This window comes from Solanum tuberosum, unplaced genomic scaffold (genome assembly GCF_000226075.1).
Source record: "Solanum tuberosum cultivar DM 1-3 516 R44 unplaced genomic scaffold, SolTub_3.0 scf00158, whole genome shotgun sequence".
NCBI classification, from domain to species: Eukaryota; Viridiplantae; Streptophyta; class Magnoliopsida; order Solanales; family Solanaceae; genus Solanum; species Solanum tuberosum.
This window is the reverse complement of record NW_006239083.1, coordinates 581,454-599,518: the sequence shown is the minus strand read 5'-3', so window position 1 is coordinate 599,518 and position 18,065 is coordinate 581,454. Positions and strand designations below refer to the sequence as shown.

The 18,065-nt window shown below is 36.1% G+C and overlaps 2 protein-coding genes across 3 annotated transcripts; both read right to left on the bottom strand.

Moving 5' to 3' along the window:
• Positions 1-843: 843 nt before the first annotated feature.
• LOC102594585 (uncharacterized) lies at positions 844-10,202 on the bottom strand. 2 transcript variants are annotated; one of them, XM_015311420.1, is made up of 12 exons: positions 10,063-10,201; positions 9,869-9,977; positions 9,391-9,474; positions 8,390-8,416; positions 6,555-6,663; positions 6,343-6,418; positions 6,227-6,247; positions 5,694-5,866; positions 4,653-4,800; positions 2,428-2,621; positions 2,196-2,322; positions 844-1,371 (listed from the first exon to the last, which is right to left on the bottom strand). In XM_015311420.1, exons 1-12 carry the CDS (start codon positions 10,156-10,158, stop codon positions 1,066-1,068), a joined length of 1,470 nt encoding a protein of 489 aa, XP_015166906.1. In that variant the 5' UTR covers positions 10,159-10,201; the 3' UTR covers positions 844-1,065. The 2 variants fall into 2 exon arrangements, with proteins under 2 accessions (XP_015166906.1, XP_015166907.1); XM_015311421.1 differs by having other exon boundaries at positions 1,113-1,225; positions 10,063-10,202.
• Positions 10,203-12,526: 2,324 nt separating this feature from the next.
• LOC102602181 (probable protein phosphatase 2C 57) lies at positions 12,527-17,611 on the bottom strand. The gene is made up of 4 exons (XM_006353586.2): positions 17,181-17,611; positions 15,939-16,145; positions 14,262-14,473; positions 12,527-13,366 (listed from the first exon to the last, which is right to left on the bottom strand). The coding sequence occupies exons 1-4, from the start codon at positions 17,322-17,324 to the stop codon at positions 12,802-12,804; spliced, it is 1,128 nt and encodes a 375-aa protein (XP_006353648.1). The 5' UTR covers positions 17,325-17,611; the 3' UTR covers positions 12,527-12,801.
• Positions 17,612-18,065: the final 454 nt, after the last annotated feature.

Sequence of the window (18,065 nt, the reverse complement as noted above, 5' to 3'; positions counted from 1 at the left end):
GCCTCAAGGGTCAAAAGCTTATATGGGTCGGGTTTCTAAGCCCTAGTTTTAAATGGGCTTGAAAATTTTCATCCCAACCCTAGCCCAATAACAAGTTGGGTTGGGCCGGCCCATGGGCTAAGCAAGGAAATAATTTCTCCATTCATTTTTCTTTGTCCAGTATTTCAAGAATATGTAATATTAATTATTTGTTTTCAAATTATTTCTGAAGACCAAAGACTATACACCAAGTTATACGAGTATTGTGATAAAATACTCACATTAATAATTATATCTTAAAGAACATGCACCAAAATGAATAAGTAACCATGAACGGAAGAAGTAATAAATAAACTTACCTATATCTCAAGTACTTCAAGGAAACGAATTTATCTAGGCTAATATTATACGTGAAAATTTTCAAAGCAGCAAGGCTGAGTTAGTAATGAGATATTAGTCGAAAGACAGAAATGAAAAGGATTCTTTCTCTTCAAACAAACATATTAATTCCAAATTATACAGAATATTTATTAATGACCTTAGTTATTATTATTACAAACAATAATTCTAAAGAAAAAATTATACAAATCTAGCAAAATAAATCTGAAGTAATCAATGGGGCACTTTCATATAATGTAAGATTTTAGGGAAAAAACAAGTTTGAAGTAACTTTTGAGATTTGAAAACTAATCTCCCAAAAACTAGATGATTTTCTATGTTGAACTGATATTTGACAAAAGATAATAATTCTACAAGATACTTCCAAAATCTATGACCAAATGAATCCTTAGATATTTCAGTAACATGGAAAAAACTGAGAAAATGAAATTTTGAAGTATATATATATATATATATATTCTCTTTTTCACCACAACGTTGTAGAAATGGTTGAGTATCAGTTTATCTACTTTGGACCATGAAGTCCATACATATTGTTTGCCCCCAGAATGATAAATCCATTTACCCTTTTCCATAGCAATAATAAAGCCAAGCAGAAGTAACTAGAATAGTTTGATTGTGAGGTAAACTATAAACATAATAAGAGAAGAAATTAATAATTGGACATCTAATAATGCTCCTAACCTTCTACAGATCCAAAGAGTTGTAAGCTTCTTCACCTTCTTGATATTCCTCGTCCATGAAATCCTCTTTCTGGAAACAATCATCTTCAAATAGGAAGGTTGGGGCTTCTTTATGCTTATAGGAGTTACGATCATTTAATCTGATGACTGAAATTATCTTCTCCCTGATGCAATTTCCAACATTATCCGTGTTACCCTCTTGAGACTGTACCCCGAGAAGAGAACAACATTCTTCTTGGAAGTTCAAGTCATTGGAGGATAAGATCAGGCGAGCAAGCGTTTTTGCAAGGTCAGGTGCATAATCACATGTCTGAGGGAGAAATTGTTTTAGAACTTTAGCTATGTATGCGAAGGAAAACTGAAATTTTGGCTATTTCAAGCTCAAAGAAGATCATAATCAGCTAGAAGGTGTATCGAGATTTTAAATTGGTTCATGTGGAATCCTATTGCACCTATAGCTAAGTTGTAGATACACACATAGAGATACAAACTAATCAAATATATAGATAATGTCTGGGATAGAGGTTGCAGATACATTAGCTACTGTCATACTATGTACGCTCCTGACCATGGATATGGGTACTGAATTTAAAAGGACTCTGCAGAAACATATGAAAGCATATGCACTTCCAGCTAATAAAAATGCTATATCTGACAAGCTGGAACAGCAGTGCTAAATAGATGATGCTTTAAAAGCCACTCCCAGTAAAAAGGAGAAATTTTTCTAGGAAGCTTTCATCCCCAATGAGGCAATGAGAAAAGATTTCTTGCCAATCACTGCTCTAATTTATGTTTGAATAATTGTTATCCCTTGTTCAGATTCAATCAGCACTAGTCATATAGAACTTCAGATGGTGTTTAAAGAATGTTAAGTCCACATCATGCCTAGTTTCTGTATGTGAACTACCTAACCAGCTGGAATTACTGAATACTGTCTGCTTAGCAACCACTCTTTAAAAATCCGTATCAAAAGAAGAAAAAACAAACTACTTTTTCTGCTTCATGTTTGGGTATGGACGTATAAGAATGCAGAATAGATCAAACAATGGGAGGTATTTTGTACATACCAAGCCAATACCAGGAACTAGAAAATCCAATGACCAGAAAGAATGCAGAGAAGAGTGAGAAAATTACCTTAAGTGCACGTGTACTTAGGAGAACCCCTTGATTATTTTCTTTCAAGTCATCCAAAGCACACTTGATAGCTTTTCTAGCTAGATTTCGATCAGGAAAACTGTTTTCTGCAACCCACTGTTTCACCTTGTCAACAAGTTAAGCAAAAGACAATTCTCATTGTTTGAAGTTAATGCTAAGAGTGTATGACCATGTCAATTCTCATGGATATGTATTATATTATGATGGATATTGTCTATGGTAACAATGGATGGCAATATAAATTTGGAAATCTGGTGGCAGGTTCTCCCATTCCAGCATTACACTATCATCATGATCTGCAACACTCTGCAGAGCCAACCCATAGCTTTTCCAGTTGATGCTTGTCAATGCATCGAGGGATGACTGAGCAATAGAACAAGGTACAAAGTCTTTGAAATATAAGATCTGAAATCAGGCATAGAAGATCATTAATACAAATTAAAGAAACACAAACAAACTACAACACTGAAAGGCGTGCGAGATACTGGCTTAACTGAAAGAAGACGAGCAAGTAATGCTTAGAGATGATTTTAAAAAACTTCAACAGAACCTCATCAACAGATACATGGAACTTAATTTTTAAAAAATTGCTTAAATATTTTGTTAATCTGAACATTGCTATTTCAAAGATCTTGGGTTAAGTTACCTTTCTCAAAAAAAAAAAAAGATCTTGGGTTGATTAACTTAAACTCCAACAGGAGGGAGGTTTGTGATTAGTGGATAACTTAAGCCAAAGCTCACTTGTATTACTGTCAACTGGAACAAGCCCTCAATTTGTATTATTCAGGGTCGGGATGTGACCCAAACTATTAACAACGATCCGTCCTTGGCAACGGGCGAAGAACCTGTTACTACTGTCAATCTTTAATATTATAATATAAGTAACCCTTTGATTGAAAAAAAAAAACTGGAACAAGCCTACTCAAAATTATGTCAAACTCAACACTGATGGCAGTTCAATGTTAGAAGGGAAACTAGCTGGAGAAGAGGGGGTTCTAAAAGGTCATCAGGGAAAAATTGTCATGGCCTTCTCAGAGCTTCTTCCTTTAAGTTCTAGTAATGTTGCCAAGGCTATTGCAGCTAGCACTGGCTTGCAGGGGTTTCCAGATAATGGAATTACTAATGTGCTACAGAAAAATGGACTCTAAAATAGTAGTGGATATGATCAATGGCATCAGTGAACCATCAAAGCTGACTGACTTGATATCCAGAATATTTGACAAGCATGAACGGAAGGGGAACTCAATGCTATGGAAGATGGGCTAGCTAAGTTTGGAGCTATCAAACAATCTTACAGAATTTCTATATCTGCTAATGAGCTCCCTCAAGCAGTGAGAGGAGTTTATATCATGGATAAAGCTGGCTTTGCTAACTTTAGAATCAAGACACAGAAGAAAGGAATTGGCCATGTTTAGTGAGTAAGTGAGGATTCATATTGGAATCCTCATATGTTCATCGCACCTTTTTTGTGAGCTTAGCTGATAAGTGGGATTTCCCCAAAACCTTCCTTTGTGTCCTCACTTGTGTTTCATTTACTTTGGAGGTTAGATATTAAGTCCCCCTCCTTCGTATACTTTTGGAAACAACTGTAAGGACTAGAAATGGCTGGGACAGCCAACCGATAACTTGTATAGTTCACTAAGCAAAAGCTTTTGATATCCTCGAAGTTTAATAAGCAATATTTAATTAGACTCAATACCAGAGACCATATTTGTCCACAGTAGATAAGATCGGATAATTAATGTATCCTGTTTGGTGTACACTGGGGATACTCTAGATTTTAGAAAATAGGTTATTTTACAATATGAAAATCACACTTTCCACATAGAATTTTGTTTCCTGATATGTAATCTATTTATGAACATAAATGGAGCCACATGGTCAGTGAGGATTATATTGCCAACCCCAACTTGCTTGGGATTGAGACAGTTGTTGTATGTGTAATGTAACCTATCCAATCCAATGTCATCAAGATGGCCATAAAGAAAGAGGTCCACTTGCTGGCCCTCAAAAGTTCAAAAATATTTTTCAGTTATTACTTGCATATATATCTACACCATGATGTAAGGGAAGTTGCATAAATCTTAGCCTCCACACACCATAAAGTGCACGAGGTTCTTCACCTTGTGCTCCATGCTTATATGAAAACAAGAGATTCATAGTGTGATAAAAGACCCCTGAAAGTTGAAATCCCAAAGACATAAATAATGCATATCTGTGATATTATCATTAGTTTTCACAATCCACGCATTCTAGGACAACAAATGAACTCAAAACACAAGTTAATAGATGGTGGGAAAGATTATGCAACATGGCATCTATACAGTGAGCAATTATCTAACATTTGGTCACAACATAATTAATAAAGCACATATTGGAATGCAAACTTTTTTTACGCTTTTAAGAGTTTTCTTCAATTAATAATCCAAAGCAAACCTCTGTTTTCATGTCTTGTTCCCTGATGCTGGAAGAAGGGACTAGTTCTGACATCTCATTGATAATCACAACAGCTTCCACCACCTGGCTATTTCCCTGAGAACTACCTGAAGAGTTAGCAACCCCAGTTCCAACCTTCAGGTTTTCCCTGAAATAAGAAACTACAACTTTATGTACAAGCTTGTTTCAATGCACTGCACATTGATTTTTTTGTTTTGTTTTTGATTCTGCACAACAGTTACATCACCAAAGATCCTATATGAGATGTTGCAATTTTACATATACCATATGAGCCGTTGTAATTTCTAGTTTAGCACCACAAATAGATCTTAACTAAATTACGTTAGCAAACTTAAATCCTCCTACATCAAAACAGAGAAGGAGTCAATTGAGCTGTCAACCAGATTTTAAGAAACTTAAGTACTACTTCCTGCATGCTACATGTGATCAATTGTCTTGCCTCTGCTCCTCCTTCAGTCTGCTTCTATGGTGGGAGTTCTAGCATTCCCTTTCATGTTTGATCCTGATTTTCTCTCACCTGGTCCAGTGCATCCCAAGCTTCTTTTTCCCATCTTCACTCAATCTAACTATTTGTCACCAGTATTTTAAGAAGGTAAAATCTACAAATTGTATATTTCAGAACAATAATGCACTACTTTACATCACACTGAAGTACCTTAATGTACGGTCAGACATACAGACAAAACCACACAAGAAAGAGCGAAGAACTGCAAATGTTACACTTTTTAATGGGAAAATTGCAGAATGAAAGGCTAACTTAAAGTTAGTAGATGAAATAGTCCATGTAAAACAAGGAAATGACAAAGTTCAGGGAAACTATGTCAAAGTGTACAATGAAGAAACAAGAAATAGCATTGCTCAGTACTCTTTGTTATCTTTTTATGTTAGCACCTAAGAATTATGATTTCAACATGTGTAAGTAAGACCTATTAACACATTATCCACCCTTCAACAAAAACTAGAGGATGGAATGCATCCATCATTCATTAACCAAAAACCTAGCACCTTTCTAGTACTCACCCAATTGAGAAGCAAGTTTGGTGCTTACGAATATAATCCTTGAGTCCCACTTTCAAGCATTCTATGCTTTCAACAGGAGAATATGCAGAGCTGCCCTCAATTGCCAGAATACGACTTTCAATCTGTGAACTTAAAGGATCATCACCACATACTAAGAGTTCCATTACAACTTTCTGTAAGAAGAGAAACAAACTATCAGCCACAGAGAGGTAGTGGTCCTAGGCTCCTAGCTATTTACTAGAAAACAGGATATGGAAAAAGACAACTTTTTAAATATAATAAGGCCAAAGAAGTAGGTTAATGACATATAGAAGCTTAAAACTTTCGAATCTTAATGTGAATCTGATAACAACCGAAATATTTTTGACATGGTGAACTCATCCAAAATATATACACTTGCATTTAGTAGGTCCACACTGAACGCCTTGAGCTGTCTGAACAGTTAGTAGCTATCATTTATAAGAGGGGTCTATAGAGAAGATAGTTGCATTTGATTTAAATATAAAGCATTTCAAGAAAAGTAATGAACTAACCGGAATCTTCAGAAGGATCATCTGCGTAAACAGCAATGAAAAACTGTAGTTAGAGAATTTTTCATATAATTTAGGAAATCATAGCTAGAATCAGCTGATAGACATGAAAAATGAACCTTTTGAAGAAAGCAAGTAATCTCTGCCAATAAGTCATCAAGGGTCTTGGATATTGATATTGATACTTCAGTCCCACTGCAAGGTATAGCTAATTAGCCATGTGTGGAAAGACAGAAGCATAGAAAGGAGGGAAAAGACTAGATGGGTATGGTCAAGAGAAAACTAATTTAAGTGTAGCATCACATGGATGGAGCCCCTGAAAATGGCATACCTGAATTTGGCACCATTCTTTGCAGTTGAGGGTAGCTTTGTCAATCTCCCAGCAGAATTAGAATCTTTCAGATTTACGTTTAAATTGTATATCTCGCTATCAGATATGCCTGCAACTTTCATCCCTCAGTTTAAACTACCAAATGTTCTCAATCCTATGAGATATAGGAGTACTTCCAACGTTATGTAATTGTCAAAGGTAAGAAATATGTTATATATGTAAAACTTCTATAAACCTGTCATTATGAAAGATAATTATATCCAGAAACCATTCTTCCAAAGCAATTTATTACTAGTAGATAATGATCACCCTAAGCTAAAAGACAAGTTGTGTGAGCTTGATTGGAATTTGTTAAGTTGGATAACAGCATAAAGTTCGATTAACTGTCAAACTGCATCAATTCTGCTTTTTAGTGGGGACAACCTTTCTAAAGATGCTACAGATGAACATGTATTCTGTCATTAAAATTTAATGGTTAAGGAACTGTATCATTCAAGGAATGATTAGCCAGGATTCAGAGAAGAGTTAGCGATGAGACGTTTTGAGTAAACAGTTGATCCCAATTTACCATGTTCACAAGATACAAGTTACAAAAATGAGGATGTTGAGATGGATGTGTAGGCATTCTAGGAGAGATAAGATTATAAATGAAGTTATCCGGGACAGAGTGGGAGTGGCCTCCGTGGTGGACAAGATGAGGGAAGCGAGGCCTGAGATGGTTTGGGCATTGAAGAGGAGAGGTGCAGATGCCCCAATAAGGAGGTGTGAGAGGTTGTATATAGTGGGTATGACGAAAGGTAGAGGTAGACCGAAGAAGTATTGGGTAGAGGTGATTAGACAGGACATGGTGCAACTTCAGCTCATCGATGACACGAGGATATGGAGATCGTGGATTAGGGTAGAAGGTTAGTAGGTAGTTGAGTTTTGTCTCACTTTTCAGCGGGATTAGGCTTGGCGGGAGTCTGGAAGCACCATGTATGTCGTAGTAGTAGTCTTATACATGTTTTTGTTCTTGCTTTTGATAGTTGCTATCATATATTTTTTTTGTATTTCAGTTACCGCATTATTTCGTTATTGGAACTGTTCTTTCTTTGGACAGTATGTACTACTTCTCTTATTAATTGACCTGTTTTCTCCACTGCCTTTTACATAATTAGTTTGATTTGTTGTATTTGATCCGAGGGTCTCTAAGAAACAGCCTCTCTACCTCCCCGAGGTAGGAGTAAGATCCGTGTACACTCTATACTCCCCAAACCTTACTTGTGGGATTACACTCTACCCTCCCTAGACTCCACATATGAGATTACACTGGGTATGTAGTTGTTATTGTAATTTACCATAAGAAAATGTAGAGTTGCTTTATTGGTAATGCCTCTTTTCGATTTAAGCGTTTCAAGGTTCTGAGACTGTTCGAATAGCAAAACCAAAATGTTGTGGAGTTAGTTTAACCTCTAAGTATCTCCAGCTTTAGAAAGCTGCCTCTAATCTTAAGATCATTATCAAATCCCTCAAAGGACAAAGGAAAGAACAGGACTAGCTAAAGTAACACGTGCAGATTATGTCATGCATAAACTGCCACCAAAGCATAGACTAATGGAAAAAACAAACACATCTCAGCTCACAAGAGTTTTAGAAAACTAAAGTAGCAAAGTTCAGAGGAGCAGAAGGCAAGCAAGAAGTTCATCCTCTAAAGTTGAAGTAGTTACAGTACTTTATTGATACAACTTCAATCATACATCACAAAAATATTACTATTTTCAAAATTTCTCAATTTTTATCCTAACAATAAATCTGACTAGGCAAAAGAATTATTCACCAAGAAGGGTAAGACTTACTTGTAGTTGCAAGAGAAATCATCCCATCTGCAATGTAATTATACTATATCATCAGCACACTCACAGGTGGTAGAAAAAAAGTTATGGAAGACTTTTCAATTGTATCTTCCAAGCAGGACGACATTAAAGGCCGAGACACATAATTTTGAGTTGCAATACCTGTGAAATGCCGTGAGATAATTAAAAATTGAATTCTTATGTTAGTTACTTACTTTTCCTCTCTTTATGTTGTTTTCTATTTTTTCTTGTACGGCAGCCATGGGAGTAAAACAAAGGCATTTATGCAACCTGTACACTTGATGAATATTCTGTTACTTTTCCCCTAGAATCACCATATTTCTTTCTCTTTCATCTCACCTCACAATATACTCCTCTTTTTCAGCTCCCTAATCTGTTAGCTCAAATCTAAAGAACAATGTTCCAACTTCCAAGTATCTCAAGTTGTGCATCAAATTATGCTTCACTCCAAGGGATGGAGTAGACGGTGACGTTTTCTAGTAATTTAATCAGAATTTTAGTTGGTCAGAATAAATTCTGGTCATGGATTATGGGAATGCACCATCTAGGAACCACATGCACAATTGTCTCGGCGTTGTGCCTAAACACGAGAATAGATCATTACTCCTCTTGTCCCAAAATATATGTCACTTTTCACTTTTTGATAGTCAATTTGACTAATCTTCGAAGCTATATTGGATTAGATTAAATCAATATTTTAGAATTAAAATTTAAATATCCCAAAACAATACGAAAATTACTATAAGTTGCAATTCTTCACATATCAATGAGGTGAAAAAATATATCTTAAAATGTTGATCAAATTTTTTTTAGTGTGAGGTCTTGTTTCCTTCATATGTACACACACAGATATGTTTAGATGAGAGCTCTGTGTCTACTGAACCTTAAACCAAAGCTATGTGCGCATCCGGTATGACTCTGAGAAATATAACTTGGGAAAATAGAGTCAAAATATAACAAGCATGTAATTGCCAATTGCTTACCCCATTGATTAGCCAGAGTAGGGTCGTTTCGGTATTTCAGATATTGGTAATCCTCCGGTTTGCTCCCAACACCAGTATCAGAAACTGTTGGTGAGAAAATTTAATGATTCATCATCATAGATTCTTTCTGCTAACTGTATTAACACAATATATCAAACTGCAGTTCGAACTTCAAAGTACAACTCTGTATTTTGTTTCTTAAATGCAATTTCATTTCCCTATTACAAGCATAAAAAAGTCTCGGATCAGAAAGAAAGAAAAATTACTCGCAAATGTGATTTTCATAAATCCAGAAAAACTAATCAATGCGTCTTCCAAATTGAATCACTCTCAGATGACGCATCTTCTTATACCATCATAGACATAAATATACAGAATTACGGCATTATATTGAGACAACAGATACGAATTTCTGAAGGAAGAGTCGGAACTGCGGTTACCATAAACACACACTCATATATATAGAGAGAGAAGTTGCCTGATATTCCAACGAGCGGGAGTGCAAATCGAGAAAACGAGGTCAATTTCACGGATAATCTGCAAAGATCATCGGACATGCGGCATCGTTGAACGGCGCAGAAAATGAGCTGCAAAAGTAGAAGAAGAGTGAAAGTGAAGTTCAAATTGGATTAGAAATGCATAGTGGCTATGTTTGGGGGAAAAAAAACTCACATGTTTATAGAGCATTTTCACAGAGGAGATTTCGATTTCCATTGAAGTTGCAGTATGCAGAGGAAGAAGCACTGTATACCCGCCAATTGCAATCATCTGGAACTTTGGGCGCCTCGCTTCGGGTGTGTTTATATTGCCGCTTAAAGCCTTAAAAACAAATTTAGAATTTTAATTTAAATTAATGAATAGCCAATACTCTATATCCATCATTCTTTTGTGACAATGAATCGAACCTAAACATTATTATAAATTTCAATTTCATTGTTGGTTATATTTTCATGAACATTACATCTTCATGGATGTATACTGTGTCTTTCGTACTCAAATCGTAGGAAAAAAGGACAATATTCAAGGTACTTAGTGAACGGAGTTTTACGTTCATGAAGTCAGGATTGAGATGATCCATGTTTAAGCCTCCAAATTTGAGAACCTCATTTCTTAACAATGATAGATTATAATTTATTTTTTAAAAATAATATGGAATACTATTTGTATAAAAAATAAAGTTTTCATAGAAAATGAAAGAATTATTAGAAGAAACTTGTCATAAGGGCTTCATTTGGTTTTGACTTTAAACCACTACTATGCTTAAGCCGCCCCAGAGTTTCACATTCATAAAAACCAGGTTTGGGATGATCCATGTTATGGAACCAAAAACGACGACCTATCTTACATTGGCAAAGGAGGACATAGTTCAAGTGTCACTTATCTTAACATTAACACTACTCAGACTAATCAACTTCCAGCTTAGATATAAAGAACATGGCATTGTGTTCTTTTTGTAAAGGCAAGCACATTATTTCGTACCGATGTAGACAGTCCTCTTTAGTAGTGTTGCAGAGACCTTCTGGTTATAACATCTTAAATTGTATATTAAAAGAAACAATAGATCAAGTTGCAATACTAATTTACTATTCTGATGTACAAGTTGTATTGTTTAACAGTAAAGATTCTTTCTAGTGTATGAATATTTTAGCAACTATGCTTGCCACAAAATAATTGTCATTAAAAGTTTAATGGCTGGTAAATGTTTAAGCGATTGTTTTTTTTTTGTTGCTAAAAACACTTTTTTTTGGTAATACATAAACATATACTCAAAGTTGGTCTAAGTTGGCAAGTAAACACTCCAACTTTGACTATGCACAATAATACACCTCAAGTCATCTCCTCTATGTTAGTTGAGTACTCCAACTTGTAAAACGGATCATCTAGACATCTTCAAAATTTATGTGTCACGTCAACATCAGGTGTCCACAAGACACAGTGAGGAGTGTTTAGTTGTCTGTTGAAATCAAGTTGAGGTGTCTAGACATGTACTCTCAAAGTCAAGTGTTTACTTGTCAATTGAGGCCTAGTTTGAATGTATGTTTTGTGTATTATGCCTTTTGGATACTACTCTACTGAGTCTATGTCGTTGAATGAGAATGATCAATGATTGCTGGCAAAGATGTAACGTTACCATGTTCATCTAAATATAACAGATGGATCCCTATCTTCTTTACTGTACTTTCTTCACCAAACTCCGCGATTTACATCTTATCTCCACCTTCCATAATCCGTCCATAAAATGGTTCTTGTAAGTAAGATCAGTAAAGTACACATGATAGTTCTGCGCGACTAGCATATATTTCATAATCATATCGCCAATGGTAACATTTTGAAGGCATTCTTCCAACAATATTAAAGCTCAATCCACGCAGATGGACACCTCTAGAAGTTGGTACTTTGACAAACTTTCGAACACACCAGACAATCATTCCTAAGAATTTATACTCATTATGTGTGGGCATAGTAAAGCAGATAGACGAATATGTTACTCGATTGCTGCAACAATCTGGAATCTCATTGCTTTGGAGATAAATTTCTAACCCCTGCTTTATCAAACAAAGATGGAAGATTATTAGTATGGAAGAAGAGACAAGTTCATTTCTCAGACGTTCACTCAACTAACAACTTTTATATCAGAAAGTCACTCAACTTTGTTTTATAACAGAAAAGTGACCGTCTGAGAAATTAACTCCATGAGAGATAGATAGAGAGAGAGAGAGAGAGAGAGAGATAGATATATAGATAGAGAGAGACTAACCGGATTAGGATTTTTTTCTAGATTGAAATGGTAGAGTAGGTGCACTAAAGAAGCCTTCATTGAACGGATTCTGGAGAGAAGCACAATTAACCTAGTATTTTCTTAGAACCAAAAGAGAATACTTACACTGACAAGTATAAAACAAAAATACAATTTATATGCAAAAAATTATGATAAACTAAAAAAAAGCACAAATCTCACGCAGAAGTTGACTCAAGTAAGCCCGAGTATAATACGCAGCTACGGAGCGCACAACAGAAAGAACAGAGAGAAGCTCCAAAGAAAAAGTACACACCAAGATAATCAACTGTCTGGAAAACAGTGACCATTTTGCACCTGCCAACCCTGCATATTAGTTGGATAATATGCTAGCAAGACTTCAATGAGAAAATTAATGGAAATGATATCTCAAGTTAAAATTTATCAAGAAGGTTCAGAATCACCTAAAACAAAGAAAATGTTAGTTAATCAGACAACAGCGCCGCATATGTTACAGTTGGTTGGTCAATCTCTCCCATCATCTAACCATAAACTACAAGAATGAGAAGCAACAAGGGAAGGGAGGAACAGCGAAAAGAGGGGAGGAGAGATCTTTTAACTCCTAGAACTGAAAACTAAAAGATCATAAAACAAAAAGGACATGGTTTACTATCTTAATCTTTCAAGGTATCCAAAAAGCCCTGCAACTCTTTTAAGCCTTCTGCAGAAATGCTCCTATGCACCCTTCCGCGTGGGACAACCAAGTTGGAAGGTGGCTGCTTTTGAAAACACACCACAACCACAGATAAATTGTCCCCGCTCTTTCTTTTCAGAGCCTCATCAACAAGATCTTTGCTGCACATCACTGGATTATTGTGTTCCTGAAGCCTTCGACGAGCAAAGTCAACAGCATTCTGGCTCATGAAGACATCCCATATACCATCACAGCCTATTATGAGAAACTCGTCCTCTTCTGTAAGTCTGGTGCTCATAAGTTCAGGTTCTCCACTAAGTGGACCACCATCAATAGATTTTAATCCTTCCAGGTGCCAATCTCCTAAAGCACGAGCCACATTAAGTTGTCCATTCAGGTAGCCATCATACACATATCCTCCAGAAGCTTCAATCCGCTCTTTCTCCCCAAAACAACCAGGTTTGTGATCTCTCGACATCTCAATAGCTTTACCACGACGACAAAGTACAGCTCTACAATCTCCTGCATTTGCCACAACCAGCGAACTGCTTCCCATGCAAAAGATCAAAGCTAAAGTAAGACAAAATATTAAAGTGATTCCCTCACTCTAGGCTGAGAAAGCATATGTGGGTAGCGGGGGTAGTTCAGTGTAATCCAAAAAAATTATTGACAATATTGCAGGCAAATGAACAAAAAGTCGCAGTTCTCATGGACATGGTGACAGATACATCTTTTGGAGAAAATTAGATTACACCTCCCTCAGAGAAATCTAATATTGAATGCAGATGGCACTATAAACTCATCTCAAGATAACATATTACTGAAAAGTAACTGAGAGAGCTTCCACAGGGGTGTTTAGTCAAAGTTCCAGTGCCATAAGAATTAGTACAAGTTCCAACCTTTGTTGCCTCTCGGTAGAGTAACTGTACTTAGCAAACTGGCAGGTTCCAGTGCCATGAGAATTAGTACAAGTTCCAACCGTTGTTGCCCCTCGGTAGAGTAACTGTACTTAGCAAACTGGCAGGATTGAGGTACGTAGGTGCGTGAAATATACAGGAATTTATCGAAGTTTCCAACAAGACATCTATAGAGAGCCTCAAGCAAATAATTTAACTGCAAGATCTTATATGTTGTATATCTTGGACATAACAATTACCTTAGAACTTAGTAGTAAAACAAGTATCCGCTGATCAAAAACAGAAAAACTATGAGAAAAGTGCAAATATTCTAGTAGAAATGTAGTGCATATGTTCTAGTTGAAAAGACACAGAATTCCTAAAAATTAATGGTATCAAATTGCTTCCAAATTTAAGCCCACCTTGAACCTGGCTTAACCCATTGCCCCCATTCAAAAACAATGAAAAATAAATGGAAACTCAACGGTGCAACAAATGAATTTTTAAGCCAACAACAGATGATTAAAGTTGAAAGCAAGTGAACCTTCCAATAACAAGGGCTGCCAAAGCAGTGGTACCGGAAGCAAGATCAGCATCCACGTGGCAGGCTTCTGCGAAAGCAGTATCAGTTTGCAAAAATGCAGAAGAAATTGCCCTATCAATCTGCCTTGGGAAGTCTTCATCCTCAGCAATAAACCTTGGTAAATGGTTGCAAGCAAAGTCAGCTGCATGTTTTCCTCCATGTCCATCGAAAACCTTGCATTAAGAAAAAAAAAAGGTTTGAGTTTTAATACATCAAACAATTTTTTTAAACTATATCCACAATAGATCTGTGCATATGCAAAATGTCTTAAATGCTTCCTCACGAGCACAAACATCCCAAAAGCAAGAAGACGTTCAATCTGTAAGCAAGCTTGATCTTACAGTCAATATTCTTCAGTTTCATTGCACAAAAGCAACACAAAAAAGGTCTGCACTCTAAATTAAATTTTGAGATGTCTAAAACAGATCCCAAATTTGAATTTTTCTTTCCTCAGCCATGCATAAGTAATCACAGTTCTTGGTGTTACTTCAAGCTCCAAAGAAACATTAGTTCAGAGAATACTCCAGGCAATTGTTGGAAACATAATGAAATGAAACAAACAGAGTGGGTAAATAAGCAACTCTGTGAGCACACTAATCAGCTTGAAACTTCTTTATCACCATTCAGCTCCAGTACTGTCTTGATGGTGGCAGCATAATGACTAGTTAATGATTGTTCATCTTTCAAACACCAAACAGTACATGCTTGAAATGATTTTAATGATAAAACTACTTTTATGAAGTGAAATGATTTTACTGATATCATTATATTTGAGTATGAGAAGAAACATTCCAGCTCCCTCCCCCTACGAGGATACAAAGTGGCCATGCAATGGAAACTTAAGGGGGGGGAAGCCTTATAAATTCCCTTTCCTCAGTTTTATCAATATGCCCAACTAGCCATGGAAAGAAGATTACATCAAAAACTTAAAATGAAAAGATATCTATCTATGTATTTCATCAATACATTCCCTCCTGGCACATCAGTTCCGACATTCCCAAAGCATGTAGAGTGGAAAGGGCTACCTGTCGTCTAGCAATTCTAACCAAGTACCACGAAAAATTACAGCCAATCCCACCTATTTATAACGAAAAAAGAAAAAAAAAAAACTGGTACAAAGAATTTAGAAACTGCACTTTGTTCTGAAACTTCAAAGTGCCCATTGTTTGTGTTTCTTTCCTCCCTTTCAACTATTTGTATTTTTATGACTTATGAGCCTCAGGTTGACAGTTCAATTTTCTTGTTAGTTCACTATCTGAACTTGAAGAGAGTGGATCTAGAGCTATTTACGTAGCACTAGAATATTTATACTTGTGTAATGCTAACGCAAAACAAACAGAACAAGTCAACATATAGGTACCAAATACGTCTGAAAAGAAAGGTCCTGAATATGAAATTAAAATAAGAATAATAAAAAGGTAGCACAATGCTCATTGAACCAGGGAAACTGCAGCAATCAGGCATTGCCTTCCCTGTCACAATGTTGAATAATTATAACATAATTCACTCCCAACTATGTGGAATTACAGTTGCCACCATATGTAATTAACTAATACTCTTTCTATAAGTAATGTAATTAAATAATAATTAATATCATGCCTCAAGTTCATGAAGTGCAAGAGCGGAGAAAGTTGTTACCCCATAGAAGGCATGAGTCCCTTCAGTAGAACTAGTTGTTCTATGGTGGCTCATTAAATTGTCGGTACACACATAAACATCTTCCATGCTTGACCGAGATCCAATGTCAGCCCAAGCACCTGAGCGAAGTATGGGAAGGTACTCTGTTGCATGATCACCAGTAGCTGTTCTTGGTTCAGGAGGAACATCCGATAACTTGGTTCTCACCTGGTAAATCTCCACTCAAAACTTCAATACACATAAAAAAAATACAAAATCACCAAAGATCATACAAATTCTGAGAGTTTCAAGTTCTTCGGCTAGCAACAAATACAAAGAAAGATAAAAGTACAAAGTAACAGACCATAATTTCCAGATTAAGAGACCAGAAAAAATTAATAAATAAATCAAGCAAACAAACAAAGTATATGGATCCAGCAATAAACCAAGAAATTACATCCTCCTAGTAGATGCTACTCAACTTAGTATCGCCAAGGCTTAAAGTGGTGGTTAGACCAACATTGTTGTATGAAGCTGAGTGATGCCAGTCAAGAACGCACATGTTCAGCAGATGAAGGTTTCAAAGATTAACAGGCTTAGATGGATGTGTGGACATACTCGGAGAGCTATGATTAAGAACCAAGCTATACGGGACAAGGTGGGAGTGACATTAGTGGCGGACAAGATGAGGATGCTTAGATGGATGTGTGGACATACTCAGAGAGATAAGGATTAAAAACACTTGTGCCCTGTAAATTTCAACATTTTATTTTGCACAGCCATCAAACCCGGTTGGACCTATCCAATACCAAATGCTTCTACACATCTCCCCAATAAGACAACAGAACAGCTTCTATTGCTTTAGAAAATACATATGATAACCTTCCTAACTTTGGTTGCTATCTTTATCAAAAGTAATTATAGATTATAAGCACACACATTCATACCATACTGAGATATGTAACAAACAAAACAATAGAGAAGTACTTATTTTGTTTCCTTTCTGCACTAAGACAACTAACCCAAATTATCAATTAAAGAGCAAAATAAGCAAACTACACATCAATGACAAACTAGTTAGTATCGATCCTCCGTATCGATTCCAATACTCAATAATTCATCTTTTATAGTAACAAATTAAGTTTTTCTCAAACACCGGATCTAAGGTAAGTACATGCTAACTAGTAATTTTGCAAAGTAATAAATCAAACGCGAAAAAAACCAAAAAAAATAAAACATTTCCGATAAAGAAGAGAAATTTACCAAAGAGGGGTGTCGAACAAGGGACTTCTTGGTGGCAGAAGCCACTAAACGGCGATCTCCAGCAAGAGGGTTAGGTGGTTTGCTGTTGCTGGAACTCTCATTTCCTCTGCTGCAATTATCAAACATCATTTTACTTTCTTCCATTTTGATTCTCAACCATAACTGCACAGCAAGAAGGCAAAAAAAAAAGTGAATGAATGTAGAAATTGTGCAGAAAATTAGGGATCTTCCGTGCAAATTTGATTGAATCTAGGGTTTAAAATTAAAGGGGATTGAAAGGGGTTTTAAGGAGCGGGAAAATAGGGATTTTTAGGGTGTGGGAGGAAACAGAGAGATTTAGGGATACAGAGAATGCAATTGGTGTTTTTAGGGATCTCTCACTCTCAGCGATGATTTTGAGGTGGGGACTCAAGCAAGACGACGGTGATTCCTTTGACTAGTAAAAAGGTTTTCTTATATTTCTAATATAATATACTAATTGTTTTATATTATCAATAAAATTTAATTTATTATGATATATAGCATCTCGTAGAGATAAAGAATAAGATTATGTATAATAAATTCTTTTTTTGTCCTTGGATAATTTTTTAGACTCCATCGTGTTAAATCTATAGCTCGATATGACTCAACGACAATGACTTCGATTATGGTCAAGTTTATTTAAGGTAAGACTTTCGGCATGGGCACATGTCGAGATGACATCAGAAGACCTTACTAAGGCATGACAAGGGCTGGGCAACTTAAAGCAAGGTAAGGCAAGGCTATGAATGCAACATGATCATAGCTAAAACAAGTTCGTGGGCTATGAATTGGGAAAGGCTGATGGCTACGGAGAATGGAAACTAATTGGCAAGCTATGCAGAATATGTGCATAAGACAAGCACG

Excerpts from the sequence above, each read along its gene's own strand:
- LOC102594585 (XM_015311420.1), bottom strand. The coding sequence starts at position 10,158 with ATGATTGCAATTGGCGGGTATACAGTGCTTCTTCCTCTGCATACTGCA. Across the intron at positions 6,664-8,389 it reads GATTTCTCTTGCAACTACAA|GCATATCTGATAGCGAGATA; the intron begins GTAAGTCTTACC and ends TGAAAGTTGCAG. Across the intron at positions 4,801-5,693 it reads CAAACTTGCTTCTCAATTGG|GGAAAACCTGAAGGTTGGAA; the intron begins GTGAGTACTAGA and ends TTCTTATTTCAG.
- LOC102602181 (XM_006353586.2), bottom strand. The coding sequence starts at position 17,324 with ATGGAAGAAAGTAAAATGATGTTTGATAATTGCAGCAGAGGAAATGAG. Across the intron at positions 16,146-17,180 it reads TTGTTCGACACCCCTCTTTG|GTGAGAACCAAGTTATCGGA; the intron begins GTAAATTTCTCT and ends GAGATTTACCAG. Across the intron at positions 13,367-14,261 it reads GCAGCCCTTGTTATTGGAAG|TTCGCTGGTTGTGGCAAATG; the intron begins GTTCACTTGCTT and ends CATGGGAAGCAG.